General features: G+C 53.5%; 1 protein-coding gene across 1 annotated transcript in view; it reads right to left on the bottom strand.

Annotated features, from left to right (window-relative positions):
* Nucleotides 1-16442, bottom strand: part of VWF (von Willebrand factor) — a 139241-nt gene that overhangs the window by 42837 nt on the left and 79962 nt on the right. Inside the window, 11 exon segments of the mRNA NM_001246221.1 lie at nt 1959-2102; nt 2386-2526; nt 2616-2732; nt 4751-6114; nt 8878-9013; nt 9689-9847; nt 10440-10596; nt 12334-12447; nt 12584-12724; nt 13214-13360; nt 15261-15395. Of these exon segments, the coding sequence (NP_001233150.1) occupies nt 1959-2102; nt 2386-2526; nt 2616-2732; nt 4751-6114; nt 8878-9013; nt 9689-9847; nt 10440-10596; nt 12334-12447; nt 12584-12724; nt 13214-13360; nt 15261-15395 (2755 nt within the window).

The following is a 16442-nucleotide window of genomic DNA, read 5'->3' as shown; positions in this document are numbered from 1 at the left end:
ACAAGGATGGAAGCTGGGGTTTCAGGTAGAAAGCAATAATCCAGGTGAGAGAGGAGGGGGCTTAGGCCAGGTAGCAGTCATGGAGGTGGTGGGGTGTGGTGGGATTCTCAGCGTATTTTGAAGATGGAGCTGTAATGTGTTGCTAGATTGGATGGGGCTATGAGAGAAAACGAGGCATCAAGGATGCTGAGGTTTTTGACCTGAGCACCTTAGGATGGAATTGCCATTTTCCAGTTGGGGAAGACCGCAGGAGAACATCTGGGTGTGAGAGGCAGGAATTCCGTTTATACTGAGTTCTCGGTTAGAACATCTAGGTGCAATTGAGGTGAGAGATCCAGGCTGGAGACAGGAATTTTGAAGTCAATGGTGCATTTAGGTATCCAGACACACGACACTGAACAAGACCACCCAGGAGGAGAGAGTAAGAAGAGAAAGTGTCACAGTCACAGGGCTGAGCCCGGGGTGTGTGACCTACAGAGGAGAAGCCAAGGCTTTGGATGGTTCAGTGATGTGCCCTGGACCCTCTGTTTCCTCCAGACCACAGCTGCTTCCTTTCCTGACGAAGGTCTTTCTTTGGAGTCTTGATACTAGAGGAGAAAAGCCTCCATCCTGAAATGACTCCAATTCATTCTCCAGAATGTTCTAGGCCTCTGCACTTTGCTTAAGACTAGAGCTGGGTTTCTGCTGACAGCTTTTCTGCAATTCTGAGCTGGCCGGATCATCTCAATACATATCCTTTCCCTTTGGGGATCCTTTTCCTTAAAATCATAGATTTCATCAATGTGTCACGTTTATCAATTCCACAAACATTACATGGCCACCTATTTTGTGCCTCGTGCACAGATGATACCAAAATACACATGATTTTGCCCTTGGCCCTGTTTGTGCAAGAAACGGATGTGTAACATAAAAACAATGTGGTTTTCACGTGTTGAGTCATTCCGTTGATACAGAAAAGGGAGTGACTGACTCCTGGGAAGACATCAGAGGGAAGACAACTCCAGGGGGGGCTGTGAAAGGTGAGCCCCTCTCCAGGAGACTGCAACTCTTCTCGAACTGAGTGAAAACACTGGAGCAGTAAATAGGCAGATGGCAAAAGGAAACGGAACGGCACGTCCCTGGAGAGTGGGCTTGTGTGTCCTTGGGGTTCCTGGGGCAGGTGGGGAGCTGGAAGGTGTTTCAATTACAAGTGCCCGACCCTCGTGTTAACACCCATGTGCTGTTGACGTCCCCAGCACAATCTCTCATGAGGCTCCGAGGCCAGGGCACACCTGCACCCACCCCCCTCCTAAGGCCGCAGCTTTGGTTCTCTTAGCCATCTGGCACCTCTAAGCCCCTTATGCTGGTACTGGACAAAGGTTCTGAAGACGGGGAGGCTCCTGATAGTTCCTGAAGCCCCAGAATGGATCACTCTAGCCTCAGACATGTGAGAATGGTGAAGCCAAGGCTGCCACTTTGAAAAGGACAGATGGTGCTGTGCAGCACTGGAAACCATGCCTGGTCCCTTACGATGGAGCAGGAGAATGTGAGAAAAAGAATGTATACATGTATGTGTAACTGGCTCACCATGCTGTACAGTAGAAAATGGACAGAACACTGTAAACCAGATATAATGGAAAAAATAAAAATCATCATAAAAAATAAAAATTGAAAATAAAAAAATAAAAAGGACAGATGGGGTGGGGCAAGGCATGTATGACCCACCCCTGGACATAGAGAGAAATTTTGGAGAAATTAGAGGTTACAGTCAAAAGCATGCAAATGAAGAATAAACACACATTTATTACTGTTTGGTGTCCAAATGACCCAGGGATTGGGCAATTTGCTGGTGTTTGAAACCAGGCCACGTGTGGGTATTAAGCATCCCAAATCAGCCAGCACATCCCAAAGTGACCACCGCCTGCTTGCAGTCCTCCAGCAGGTTGGGGGCAGCTCAGGACCATACTCTGGACACTTACGGTTGGATCTGGCGGCGGCAGCTGCTGCATCCACTGAATCCGTGGAGGTATCCGTGACCATGATGACCACTGCTTTCGAGGCCTCAGGCCTGGCCCCATGGACTTGGGACATGACGTAGCGCACCGCAAAGCCCAAGGCATCCCCTGAGAATGGAAAGCAAGCCACGCAGTCAGCCCTGATGCAGAGAAGGTGGCTCTGAGGCCATCCGAGCATCCTGTCTCCAGGTGGAGCCTTAGGTCATTGAAATGGAGGGATTCAGAGATCTGGAAGGTCTCCTATGCAAGGGAGATCAGGACGAGCATCTCAGCCCTTGGTTTACAGGAAAGAAAACTCAGGCCAAGGAGCAAAGCAGCTCGCAGAGACCACACGGTCACTTATGCCAACAGCTGGGACCAGACGCGGCTTCTGTATCCCAGACTCCGTTACCTATTTGGCTGGGGCCTCCCTCCCGCTGCATGAGGTCCACAAGGCCCCGTAAATGGGCTTTCTCCAGAGGCATGTTCCACGGCAGGTCGATGGTGGTGATGCTTCCGTACTGGAGCACAGACACCTGGGTGAGCTGAGGGCCTGCGGGAGAGGCGGTAAGGAGGTCACGCCTTGGATCGGGGCGGGATGGGGGGCGCCCCCTGAAGAGCCCCTTTGGGCACATCACTCACCGATATTGGCTTTTGAGATGAAGGCCTTGGTGAAGCTCTTCATTTCGTCAAAGTAGGAAGCCGGAAGGCTGGAGGAGCCGTCCAGGAGGAGGACCACATCCAGGGGCTGGCTGCAGTCTGCAAGTGGACCAGAGGGGAGCAATCGGGCAGGGGGGGTTAGGCACCAGACCCCTGCAGGAGATACGCATTCAGTGGGTGCTCAGGGTGCTGTTGCCACCGCCGAGGGAGCCAACCACAAAGGGGAGCCATCTCCCCCATCCTGCACCAGGCAGCTTGTGCCAGACTTGAGGGGGCTTGTGAGGCCCCAGATGTGGAGGCACTGGCGGAGGGGACTCCAACTCCACCAAAGGCAGTTTAAATGCCTACACATGGAAGCAAAAGGATCCTCTCCCTCGGGATCAGGAGGCTGCAACTCTTTCAGAACTGAGTGAAACCACTGGAGCAGTAAACAGGTAGATGGCAAAAGGAAACAGAGCAGCAGGTCCCTGGAAAGTGGGCTTGTGTGTCCTCGGGGCTCCTGGGGCAGGTGGGGAGCTGGAAGGTGGTTCCATCACAAATGCCTGACCCTCGTGTTTACAGGGTCATGTTCACAGTGAGGAAACAAACACTGGCCCAAACGCCGTTCTGAGCTTGATGAGATGTCACTACTACCGAGATATCACAAGAATTTAGATAAACCTGTGGCTCAAAGAAACAAAGGCATGGATAATAAGTATAAGGATAAAGACACATCAAAAGAAGGCTAGTTATTCTGGGATGGCCCCAGCCACGCCAATTGAAATTGTTCAAAAACTAGGAGTGGGTGCGTCGTTGGCATCAGTTGTCAGCAGTGGAGGCAAAACATCGCGGAGCGCTCGCTACATGTTGGGTACGATGCTGAGCATGGCACAGACCAGTAGTTATTATCGCCATTGTACAGATGAGGAGACTGATACATACAGAGGTCCTTGCCCAAAATTAACCAAAAATTATTAATACAAAAAATGCCCCCAATTCCCCAGCTAGTAGGTGGCAGAGGTGAGGTTCAACTTAAGGCAGCCCGGCTCCAGAATCTGACTTCCTGGCTTTGCCCCCCAAAAAATGTCAGCTACTGAGAATAACTGTATCCACCCAGTGTGATAAAAAGCTGATAGTCACCAAATATAGCAGATTACCTCCCAGGCAGGGAGTGGAAGTGGGTGGGGACGAGGCTATGTGATAAAGTGAGACCTGTATTATTTTATCCTGTATCCTCGGTATTGTTTCCCTTTTAACAATAGGCTTACATTAGCTGTGAATTTCCAAACACCCATCATAAGAAAAGATCCTGCCTAGGAGGGATGGGCTGGGGTTTGGGATCAGCATACACACACTGTGCAGTATATGGAATGACTGGCCAGCAAGGACCTCTACCCAACACTCGTGATAATCTGCATGGGAAAAGCATCCGAAAGAGGATGGTGTGTGTATGTGCATAGCTGAATCACTTTGTTGTGCAGCAGAAATTATCACGACATTGTAAATCAACCACACTTCAATACAACCTTTTTTTCCTTTTTACGCCAGATCAGAGCTGCATATGTGACCTACGCTACAGCTCACTGCAATGCCAGATCCTTAACCCAATGAGCCTGGCCAGGGATGGAACCAGAATCGTCATGGATATCAGTCGGGCTCTTAAACCACTGAGCCACAATGGTAACTCCAAAAACTTTTTTTTTTTTTTTGGTCTTTTAGGGCCACACGCGTGGCATATGGAAGTTCCCAGGCTAGGGGCTGAATCAGAGCTACAGCTGCCAGGCTACACCACAGGTCACAGCAATGCCAGATCCTTAACCCACTGAGCGAGGTCAGGGATCGAACCTTCAGCCTCATAGATACTAGTCAGATCCATTTCCCCTGAGCCACAACAAGAACTCCCCAGACTTTTTTAAATTAAAAATAAAAAAGATTCTGCCCCCCCAAAAGGATCACAGATGCTATTCCCTGCCTGGGAAGTAAGGAAACACAGACACTCTGAAGGCAAGAGTTTGATAAAGGCACACAGCAGGAAGCCAGGATTCAAACCTGAGAATCATCTCCACCAAGCCCACCCCCAGCCCTCCCCAGCCCTCCCCAGCCCCTCACCCACCCACCCACGCAAGGGCCCTGCATACCTGGCACAGGGGCTTGGGTTGGGAGGTGCGGCCCCTCCCCCGAGCAGCATCTCTGCAGCACCAGATCAGGGGCCTCTCGCGGGAGGGTCTCAAAGTCCTGGATGAAGATGGGGGCATTGGGCCAGCTGAGGCGCTCTAGCTCCTGCATGTCCACGTCGGGGCCCACCCCGATGGGCACCACCTGGATGTCTCCCGGCATCCGCTTGATCTCATCCGAGGCAGGGTTTCCTGTGACCATGTAGACCAGGTTGGGCGCCTCCTCCCGGTCCCCCTGGCTGGCTGAGAAGCTGTGCTCCGAGAGGTACTGCAGGGCCAGCCCAGTGTTGGTCCTGTTGCCACCCTGGAAGCGGATCTCCCGCACCCGCTGCAGGACTTCCCCCTTGGACTGCGCCTCCCTGAAGGAGTGCTCCACGGCCACCACGTACGAGTACTGCAGCACCGTGACGTGGACACTGTCCCGGCCCACGTCCATCCGCCGGATCACTTCCTCCACAAACTCCGTGCTCCTGTTGAAGTTGGCCTCGCCGACCTTGTCGGACCCTTCCAGCACAAACACCACATCCAAGACCATTCTCTTCTTGGGTTCGAGCGTTGAAACCCCGGGGAGCTCAGGCGCCACAGTGACTTGGGCCACTAGGGGGCGCCGCGTAGGGGCGGGCACTTCCGGGGCGAGGTCGCAGAGGTAGCTGATGATCTCGTTCTTGCGCTGCTCCAGCTCGTCCACACCGCTGACCACAAAGGCTTTGTTCTCCGGGGCCTGCTTCTCGATGAGGCGGATCTGCTTGAGGCTGACGTGGGGTCCGATGCCCACCGGAATCACGGTGACCTTCTTCTTCTTCAGGCCCTGGAGGTAGCGGGCCAAGTTCTGGGCCAGCCGGCGTGGCTCCTGGCTGGCCATGAGCAGCAGGGCTATACGGGAGGCTTCGGGCCGGTCGACCCTGCCAAAGATTTGGAAGAGCGTGTACTTCAAAACCTCGCTGATGGAAGCCACCTCGCTGCCCGCGTACTTCACCTGGCTGGCGATGCGCCGCAGCTCCGAGGGCCGCTTTCGGTCCTGGAGCGAGATGTAGGCGTGGGAGCCGTCGTGGTACTCCACCACCGCCACGCGGATGTGCTTCTGGGAGATGTGCAGGTGTTCCATCATGCCCACCACGAAGACCTTCAGGGCCTCGAAGTCGGCCTCGGACAGCTTGTCAGAGCCGTCCAGCAGGAAGACCAGGTCCAGAAGTTTGCTGCAGAAGAAGTCGTGCAGCGGCGGCTCTGGCGTGTCCTCCTCGTAGGGGGTGGTGGGGCTGACCGGGCCTTCTGTGGGGGGCACCGGTTCCGCGCAGGCTTCACAGGTGAGATTGACACCATCACAGTGACTGCAGGAGGAGGAAAGACCAGAACGGTGCAGGGAGAGCCTCTGGGCCCTTCCCAGCCCACTGAACCCGACCTCCCAGGGGTCACTCCCCACCAGAAAGATACCATTCTTAATTTACGTCCCCAAATAGTCCTACTGTGTGCCAGTGCAGTGTGCACGCTCACATACACACACACACACACACGCACACACACATGCACTTCCCTTGAGTCTTGATCCCCTTGAAAGCCAAAGTTTTCACCTGCCCTAGGACCTAAAAAAAGAATCCTTTTTTTAGGAATCCTTTTTTTGAGAAAGAAGACTTTCTCAGCGATCCACCCACTCATTCAAAGTTGATTCATTTTCGGGAGTTCCCGTCGTGGCGCAGTGGTTAACGAATCCAACTAAGAACCATGAGGTTGCAGGTTCGCTCTCTGGCCTTGCTCAGTGGGTTAAGGATCCGGCGTTGCCGTGAGCTGTGGTGTAGGTCGCAGACGCGGCTCGGATCCCGCGTTGCTGTGGCTCTGGCGTAGGCCGGTGGCTACAGCTCTGATTAGACCCCTAGCCTGGGAACCTCCATATGCCGCGGGAGCGGCCCAAGAAATGGCAAAAAGACAAAAATTTTTAAAAATTTTAAATTTTAAAAAAGTTGATTCATTTTCGACCTATGTCTCTAGCAACATAAATATTTAATAATCGTCCAAGCTTTCTCTGAGATCTCCAAAGGCAAACACTGCTCTACCATGTTGATGCTGACCAGGGCTTATAAATGTTCTATCGAAGATAAATGTTATACAGTATTTACTACAACAGAATTTAAGCTGTATAAATGCTGTACTGTGTTAACACGGCAGGCCTTAAGGAAGAGAAGAAACCTGCAGTAAAATCATTTCAGAGAGACGAATAAAGATGCAAAACTCTCAGCTTTATCTGGCAGAATAAAGCACTGGGGCTGATATTTGGGGTCTCCAAGATGTTAGACAGGGACTCATTCATTCTTTCCAGCAACAGACACATGGTTTGCACCCATCACGTGCCAGGGCCTAGAATGCCCCATGCCCAGCCCCAAGCCTCCCACACAAATTCCCACCCCATCAGGCCAAATTTCTTTTTTTTGGTCTTTTTTTGCTATTTCTTAGGCCACTCCCATGGCATATGGAGGTCTCCAGGCTAGGGGTCCAATCAGAGCTGTAGCCACCAGCCTACACCAGAGCCACAGCAACGCGGGAGCCAAGCCGCGTCTGCAACCTACACCACAGCTCACGGCAACGCCAGATCGTTAACCCACTGAGCAAGGGCAGGGACCGAACCCGCAACCTCATGGTTCCTAGTCGGATTCGTTAACCATTGCGCCACGACAGGAACTCCAGGCCAAATTTCTAATCCCTCTGTCACTTCTCCCTTTCACTGGTGTCCTGGAAAGTAGCAGGGTCTGCCAGGCCACAGTAAAAATCAAGCTGCCTGTGGCAGAGACCCACACAGGCTAGAACCTGCTCCCTCACGTACCCTCGGCCTGTGAGGCAACCTGCACTCAGCACCCCAGTAAGGCTGAGGAGGGCCGGCAGTGCCAGGAGCCCTGGGAGGTGTCCTCTGTGGTGTGCCTCCCAGTGACGTCCCCAGCCTGCTTTGGGGCCCTTGTCCACACATCTGTGCATCTGCAGCTCAGAACCCCAAGCCCACACTGAATTCACGAGAATCTCCATCTCAGCACAGGGAGGGGGGCAGGCAGGGTCTTACAGGGAAGTTAATTCCTGCTTCCTTGTGGTCCACATGATTTAGGGCCTCAATCCGTGGTTAATAGAGCATGAGTGACATACTTTCTAGTTTCCTGTGTTTGCTAGAAAATTCACCCCAGGCAGCGCTCGCTCTTGTTTGCACAGATGGTGGCGGTGGAATCTGACTCTGGCAGCTGCCGTGGCCTCAGCCCCTTCCTTCCCCAGTGAAGTTAAGTTTAGGATCCCACAAGGAGCTGAACGTATCAACCTTTGAACACATGTTGCCAACTTGGGAGCAGGCTCGGAGCTCACCCCAGGACTCTTCCTCAACCCCCCGAGGCCAGCTGCCAAAGACCATCGGGGCAGCGGCCAGGGAGCAGTGACTGGTGTCTCCCTCCCAGTTATAAGAGCCTCGTCTGGGACCTTGGCCATGGCCCGAGGTGTCTGTGCCCCACTGCAGGGTCCAGGGCTCCACCTTGCTTTCCTCCCTTGCGTCCCCACCTCCAGTAGAAATGAAATCTGGGAGTTCCCGTCGTGGCGCAGCAGAAACAAATCTGACTAGGAACCACAACGTTGCGGGTTTGATCCCTGGCCTCCCTCAGTGGGTTAAGGATCTGGTGTTGCTATGAGCTGTGGTGTAGGTCGCAGTCATGGTTCGGATTGTGCGTTGCTGTGGCTGTGGTGTAGGCCGGCAGCTATAGCTCTGATTCAACCCCTAGCCTGGGAACTTCCATATGCCACAGGGGTGACCCTAAGAAGCAAAAAAGTTTAAAAAAGAAAAAAAGAAATGAAATGAAATGAAATCTAATTTCTACAGACGCCAGTCCCCAGGCTAGATGTCACCTCTAGGGATAAGAAGAGACCACATCCTTCCTTCAGCAGCAAGAAAAAGTTAAAAACCTAAACCACGTGGGAGATATTTCCAGGGGGAGCAATGTCATCTGTCCTCAAAGACAGAGGAGCAGACTAAACAAAGGCAGGACATTCTTCTCCAAACCGACGCCTCTGGGCCGACCCCCAGGTTAGCTGGTGAGACATCACTTCAGACATCCGGGAGGGGACTGGTTTACCAAATCTGGCAGTGCGCAGGGTCCCTGGGGTTCAAGGTGATTTTCTTCCCGGGGGCTAAGCGCCGGCCGGCTGCCTCACACACAGGGCAGTCTTCGGGGCTGACGCAGGTCTGCAAAAGCTCGTCCAAGATTTTCCCTGCACGACAAGGCTCTTGTTAGGAGCCCAAGCTCCCACCTTTCCCACAAGGAAGACGCTCTCTGCACTGAAGGGCTTGGCCCGGCTCCGCCTGCCCCCCTGCCCCAGGGGCCACCTCAGCTCTTAGGGAGCATCCCTCCTTCTGCAAAATTGGGAGGGGTGTTCCTCCCCCGGCCCCTGTCTCCCCCAAACCCAGGACAAAGCAAGTCTGATCTCCAGGGGTCTTTCTGCTCCAGCGAAGAAGACATTTACTAACTCCAGATCGGTGCTATTCTGTACTGTAGCCAGTAACCACGCATGGCTGGTTGCATTTCAATTGAAATTAAGTAACATTTAAATACAATCAAAAGTACAATTCCTCAGACACACGAGTCACATTTGAAGAGAACCTTCCTGTCATGGGAGAAAGTTCTATCAGAAAGAGCTGCTTTAGGTGCTAGGCCCATAAAGAGGCCCCCGGAAGCACCGAATGGGAGCTCGGCTTGACAAAAACCACTGCTGGTCTGACCCTGGTGGAAAGACATGGAAACAGGACCCAGGGTTGTGGCGCTGGGGGCAGAGCATTACCCCCCCACCCCCCAGCCCCAGGTGAGGCTGAGATGAAGCAGGACACAGGGAGTCAGCTGTCCCCACAACCCCTCCCAGCCCTCAGCATCCCCAGGCAGGGGGCCTCACCGGGAGGGCAGTGGGCGTGGCAGCCCTCCACACAGGACACGGGGCACGCCAGCGGCTCGGGGTGCTGGCAGGTGACGGGGCAGGCAGGGGCGCAGCTGTTGTAGCGCCACTCACACTGGTAGCCGTCCTCCCGCAGGTTCCTCTCCTCGCAGTTCTGAGCTGCGCAGACCCCCAAACAGAATGACTGTTAAAGCACAGGCAGCCCTGGGCCGCCTGAGAAGCTGGGGCTGCCCCCGGAGCCCCCACAGCAGCAGGGGCCAGCAGTGGCGATGGCCCTGGGAGATGATGGCGCTGCTGGGGGACTAGAAATTACAGCATCACCCACGCCACCATGCCACAGGCAGCTGGGCCTTAAGGGCCCCTGACCCAGGAGGCTGATGCTTCTGAATCCGTTTTCCTTATGAAAACAGCCGCTTCCAGGCTGAAGGAAGATGAGACGTGAGTGCCTGAGCTGCTGGCTCACGTCGGCAAATGTGACCGCGTCTAATTACAGACATCCAGACTTCCTTCGTCAGGATGTCTGTAATCTGTATGTCAGTATGTCTGCAATGAGACACGGCTCCCTCTTCTCCCACTCCCAGAATTGCTCCAGAAGAGTCTTTGGTCCCACCCCTCCTCACGCACACCCACGTCTCAACCCCCTTCAGTTTTGGCCGTCACCCTCTCTTTCTTCTCCAGCAGGGAGGCGCCCTCCCTCACCCCACAAGGTTGAGAGGCTTATGGGGGGCAGAGGGTGGGCGGCAGCACTCACGGCACAACGTGGCTGTCCTCCAGGTCACCACCTTGCCGTGCTGGGCACACACACGGGCGTAGGCAGCAATGGTGTCACAGAAGCAGGCACAGTCCCCAATGGACTCGCAGGAGCAGGTGTCATAGATGCAAACATCCAGATAGGGCTCAGGGTCCACCTGCAAGGGGGACACAGGTGGCCTGAGGCTGGGTCCCGATTGGGTGCTCTGGCCCCTAGTCTGGGTGGGAAAGTTCTGGCAGTCCGAGGAGGGAAAGGGGCTCCAGAGAAGAAGGAGGGATATGAGCCCAGAGTCCCAAGGAGGGAATGGGTAAGAAAGCAGGATTCCGGAGTTCCCGCCGTGGCTCAGCCGTTAACAAATTCGACTAGCATCCACAAGGATGCAGGTTCAATTCCTGACCTCGCTCAGTGGGTTAAGGATCCCGCGTTGCCGTGAGCTGTGGTGTAGGTTGCAGACGTGGCTCAGATCCTGCATTGCTGTGGCTCTGGTGTAGGCCAGTGGCTACAGCTCAGATTCGAGCCCTAGCCTGGGAACCTCCACATGCCATGGGTGCGGCCCCAGAAAAGACCAAAAAAAAAAAAAAAAAAAAAGGCAGGATTCCCACGTTATTACTGGGATTCCAGCAAGAAAAGAGGAATACAGCGGGGCTGCCAGCCTTTCAGAGAATAGATGTGCCCACGGACTCTTCAAAAGAACATTCTTTTCTCCCTATCTGTCCACGTACCTCCTCAGCCATCCAGCCATCCGTCCACCCCCATAATCCACTCCCACCCTCTTGGGTGTGTGGATGTTGTACACACGCAACACACACACGCTGGTCACTCTCCTTCCTGGTCTGCACCCAGCAAAGAGACTGAGGCAACACATCAGAACCCTCTCGCATTGCCTCGCTGAGGTGCTGTGGGCCGCATGCTGATCAGCGGGGCCAGCCCAGGGCTCCTGCATCCCTGTCGGCATGGAGGGGCAGCCCCCCCCAGCCCACCATCCCCATTCAGTTACAGTAACCACCTCCCGTCTTCGCCTGCCCCCAGATGCACTCCCCACTCCGGCCTTGTTTGGGGAAGATGTGATAGGAATGAATCTGGACATGAAGCGGGGGGTCATTGAGCCCAGGGCTGGTTTCCCTGACCGTCCTGTCTCCACTCATCCAGCCCAGGTGCCCAGGGGCTCCACCAAACCAGGGAATCCTAAGCATCCCTCAGAGCCTGCAAATCCTTGGATGGACAGATTGAGAGCAGAAATGCAGGTGTTCAACCAGTCCCTCCCACGAGGGCAATGGCACAGAGCAGCGTGTGCACATACAGGGCTGTGTGTGTGCAGGGCTGTGTGTGCACATGTACACACACACACACACACACACACACACACGGACCTACACATCACACACATACATCTGGATACTCATACAGGGAAAACTGCACTGTACCTTGTTCGGGGAATTCCTTATCACCATGGGAGACAAAGACACAAAAGCGGCATAAAATGAGGACTTGAAATCACGGGCTTTCAGGCCAGAAAAGAGTTTCAGTGAAACAAGACATGGAACCCAGGAGGGCTGGGGTGCCTGGGCAGAGACACGGTGGGGATGGGAAGAGAGGAAGGAAGCCCCCCACTCGAGTGCTGGAGAAAAAACAGCCTGTGGGGGACAAACCCTAGGTCTGAGGCTGAAGAAGCAGCGTGGGCAGAGGCCCAGGGAAGCGTGCGTGGTACAGAAGGAGAAGGATGTGCTGGGCACTGCTGCGCTCGTACACCCTCAGTTATTCTTTCTGCCTGAAGCCAAGAGAGGTGAGCAGATGCCGTTTCTAAGGCTCCACACAGCACCATTCAGAAGCGCCTCTCCCAAGCCCCTGGGCCAGCCTTTGGTGCTCCCTGCCCCCAGGTGCCCGCTGCCCTCACCAGCTTGTTGCAGTCCTGGAAAATGTCGCTGGTAAGGATCCTGCAGGAGGAATCCACCATCGTCTGCTTCATGACGTTGTTGTGGCAGGTGGCCGGGGATGTGTCCAGTGGCACCTGGGGACCGGGGCAGTAGGCAGATGGTCCCCCAACAGTCAGCCCACAAGCATCCAGGAGGCCCACTCCCCCAGCCCCGATCCCTCCGCAGGCCAACCCACCACCACCCACGGTCCACACGGAGCCCCCGACTTACTTTTCTGGTGTCAGCGCACTGCGGGCTCACTTTCCAGGAATTCCCAAAGTCCACGGGGTCTTCCTCCACCTGGAGGCTGCTGCCGGTGAGGTCGTTGTTCTGGACGCCGTCGAAATTCCCACACAGGCCACACACCTGCTCCTGTGGGACAAGTAGGGAGCACGGCAAACCTCACAGCAGACTCTGAGTCAGGGCAAGGAGGCTGCCAGGCAGCAAGAGAGGCAGGCTCGTCTGACGAAGAGGAGGATGGAGCGGGGAGGGAGAGCCAGAAGATCAGGGTAACCAGCAAAGCCATGACCTTGCCAAGGCCTCTTCCCAGCTTCTGCACTGACACCCCTCCCCCCATTAAGGTTAAGGTCCTGCACAAAGACAGGCAGCAGGCCTTGTCCCTTGGATGGCCAACTAGGCAGCCTGGGCCCTGGAGGCTGCAGTAGAAACCAGGGTCTGAGCAGAAAAGGAGCTGGTTCAGCATTACCTCGATGACGGCGTACAAGGTCCGAGGAGGGCATGTCCCAGCCCTACTTGACTGTGGATGGGGAGCCCCTCACCTGGACAACGTCGGCCTGCCCAGAGCTGGTGGCATCTGGTATATATGGCACCACAAGGAGGAAGCCGAGGAGGGCCACCTACCTGGTACGTCTGCTTCAGGAACACAGAGATGCCCAGATGGCGGTCCCAGACCACGGACAGGCCAGAGCCCAGCAGCACAGTGATGAACCGGCCAGATTCCACCACCTCAAAGTGAGTCTCATCCTTCAGGGGCTTCTTCACCATCACCTGAGGGAGGACGCAGCATGAGAGCAGGACGGGGACTCGTAGGCATAAGGCCCGGCTCCCCCCACCCATACCTGCGGTCCCCCAGGGCCGATGGTCATTTGCCCCCATGGGCCAGAGCGGCAACTGTCTCACCTACCTGGCTCCAAGAATCCTAGGATAAGGGATGGTAACAGAGGGGGCAGCAAAGCTGTAATTATGACACTAAAAATAGGATGAAACCCATTGGTAGAAGATCACCCATCATGTCATGGAAAGAATTTTTTGGATACTTGATCATTAAATACATGTGGTCTCCTAGATAGGTTGTTTTGTCTTTTTGCCGTTTCTAGGGCCACTCCCACGGCATATGGAGATTCCCAGGCTAGGGGTCGAATTGGAGCTGTAGCCACTGGCCTACGCCAGAGCCACAACAACGCAGGATCTGAGCTGTGTCGGCGACCTACACCACAGCTCACAGCAACTCCGGATCCTTAACCCACTGAGCAAGGCCAGGGATCCAACCAGCAACTTCATGGTTCCTAGTCGGATTCGTTAACCACTGCGCCACAACGGGAACTCCTAGACAGGTTTTTAAGGCAGCAATGATTTTAAACACCTCTAAACAACTGATTTAAAAATCTGCCCTTTTATGAAAATGAGGACTAGATTCTCCCCCTGCTTCCATCTCCGGCTCCCGAGTTCCTGTCATCAAGAATCAGAGCTGGACAGGGAGGCAGAGGAGCTCGGCACTGGAGGCAGGAATCCCATCCTCTAGCCTCCAAGGGACATGAACCCTTGACTCCGAGCCAAGCCCTCTCCGCCCTTCAGCAGGCCCTGCTGACCATCTAACCCCAAAGACTGAGGCTGATGTGGAGAACCTGTCACCCTCCCAAAGATCGCCTCCCTGGGGACACACCCCACATACAAATACACATATATTATATACCCCCAACACCATCACTTCCCAGGATATATATTTATATGTGTGTGTATATATGTTTGTATATACTATAAATGTATGTACATATGTGTGTATACATTTGCGTATAATATATAAACGTGGGGTATAATATATATGTATATGTGTATATGTGTGCACGTTTTTATATTGTATGTATATATGTGTGTGTGTATTTTTATATAATGCATATAAATGTGGGTATATTATATATGTATATATGTTTGTGTATGTATGTGTACATTTGTATATTCAATACTGATGAATGTGGATATATATGCATCTGTATTATAATATATTTGTGTGCATAATATATGTGTATATATTTATGTAGACGTTGTATACATAATGCATATAAAATGTAGGTATATATAGGTATACATCTGTGTATACATTTGTATATTTAATGCTTATAAATGTGAATATATTACATATGCATTTCTGTGTATATGTGTGTATACATTTGCATATTAAATACTTATAAATGTGAGTACATAATATAAATGCATAGGTACATGTAATATATCTGCATGTATAATGTGTGTATAAGTTGTATACATAATATACACAAGTGTGAATATATAATATATATGTGTGTGTATATACACATCCACATATGAGAGCCCTTCCGCCCCCCGCACTCCGACCTCCACTCCCCGCAGGAGGTCAGCCCTGGTCCCTCCAACGCTCACAGAAACATCTGGTTACACATCATCCCCGCACACGTCTGCGTGTCCTTTTACTGAAACGGATGTATAATCCGTCGCCGTGTGCGACCTGCCCTCCTCACAGGACGCGGCCAGGTCAGGAGATACAGTGCTACCTCATCTCTAATGGCTGCACGATACTCCATCCACTTGTCCTGCACAGATGCTCAGCTGGCCTTGTCCTCCTTGTCAGCCAGATGCTCCTCCTTGTCAGCCAGCACAGGGTGTGGGGGTGTAGGGACCAGGCCACACTCACCTCCCCATCAAACAGCTCAATCTCTCCTCCGTCCACAAGGATGGTGACTCGCTTCCTGCATTTCAGGGAGGGGTAGCCGCACCCCTCGTTCCCCAGCAGGATCCGGAAGGTCCCAGGGTTGCTGCCACAGTAATCCTAGGAAAAGAGGGGCGTCAGGAGAGAAATACGACCCCTGCTCCCCCTCCCCAGATCAGCAGACTGGTGTCTGGTCATCTCAGGTGTCTCACAGATGTGTCATCCTCAGCTGTCACCCAGGAACCAGGTGCCTCTGGCCAGGCTGGGGCTGGGGGTTAAGGGGCACAGGGGAGAGCAGTGGGGAGAAAGGGACAGGGAGTGTGGACACATCAGCCCACTGCCCCCCAGAGCCCTCAGCTCAGCCTCAGCCGGGTGTCCGGCGGCAGACCACATGGCACTTGGCGGCTCTGAGCTCTGGTGGGCCCCTGTGGATGGCCCAGAACTGTAACCAAAGATGGCTGGACAACAGCAACCCGGCTGAGCTACCATCTCTAGCTGGGAACGGAGGAGGAGGAAGCCCTGGTCCTCGCAGGTGGATTACAGGGAAAGGAAGAAACGGGGGTGCGTTTCTGGCAAACACTCCCCCTGGTGGCTGTCACCGTGGTGTGATGGGAAACCACCCCGCTCAGGAAAGCTAGGTGTGAGCCCTGTTTCTGCCACATATTGGATGACGTTAAGTCATTTACCTCTCTGACCCTCACATACACACACACACACACACACACACACGTACGCATACACACACACGTACACACAAACACAGACACACATACACCACACACACCATGTGCCCTTCTATAAGATGGATCAGACAGCTTAATGGGACTGTTAGGCTAAACAGGTTTGTATTGGGTTAATGGGATTGTTATGCTAATGAGTTGTGTTGGGTTAATGAGATCGTTAGGTTAAACGGGTCTGTGTTGGGTTAAGGGATAGACAATGAGGTCCTACTTTACAGCAGAGTGAACTACATCCAATCTCCTGGAATAGAACAAGATGGAAAAGAATATTTTAAAAAAGAATGTATGGAGTTCCCACCATGGCACAGCGGACACAAATCCAACTAGGAACCATGAGGTTTGGGGTTCGATTCCTGGCCTGGCACAGTGGGTTAAGGATCCATGCTGCCGAGTGCTGTGGTGTAGGTCACAGACAAAGCTCAGATCT

The sequence above is a fragment of the Sus scrofa genome, chromosome 5, assembly GCF_054392235.1.
Source record: "Sus scrofa isolate SSC_HxYL_T2T_F1_AM1 chromosome 5, Sscrofa_HxYL_maternal_Yorkshire_Landrace_v2.0, whole genome shotgun sequence".
Taxonomy (NCBI): Eukaryota; Metazoa; Chordata; class Mammalia; order Artiodactyla; family Suidae; genus Sus; species Sus scrofa.
This window is presented reverse-complemented; position numbering and strand designations above follow the sequence as displayed.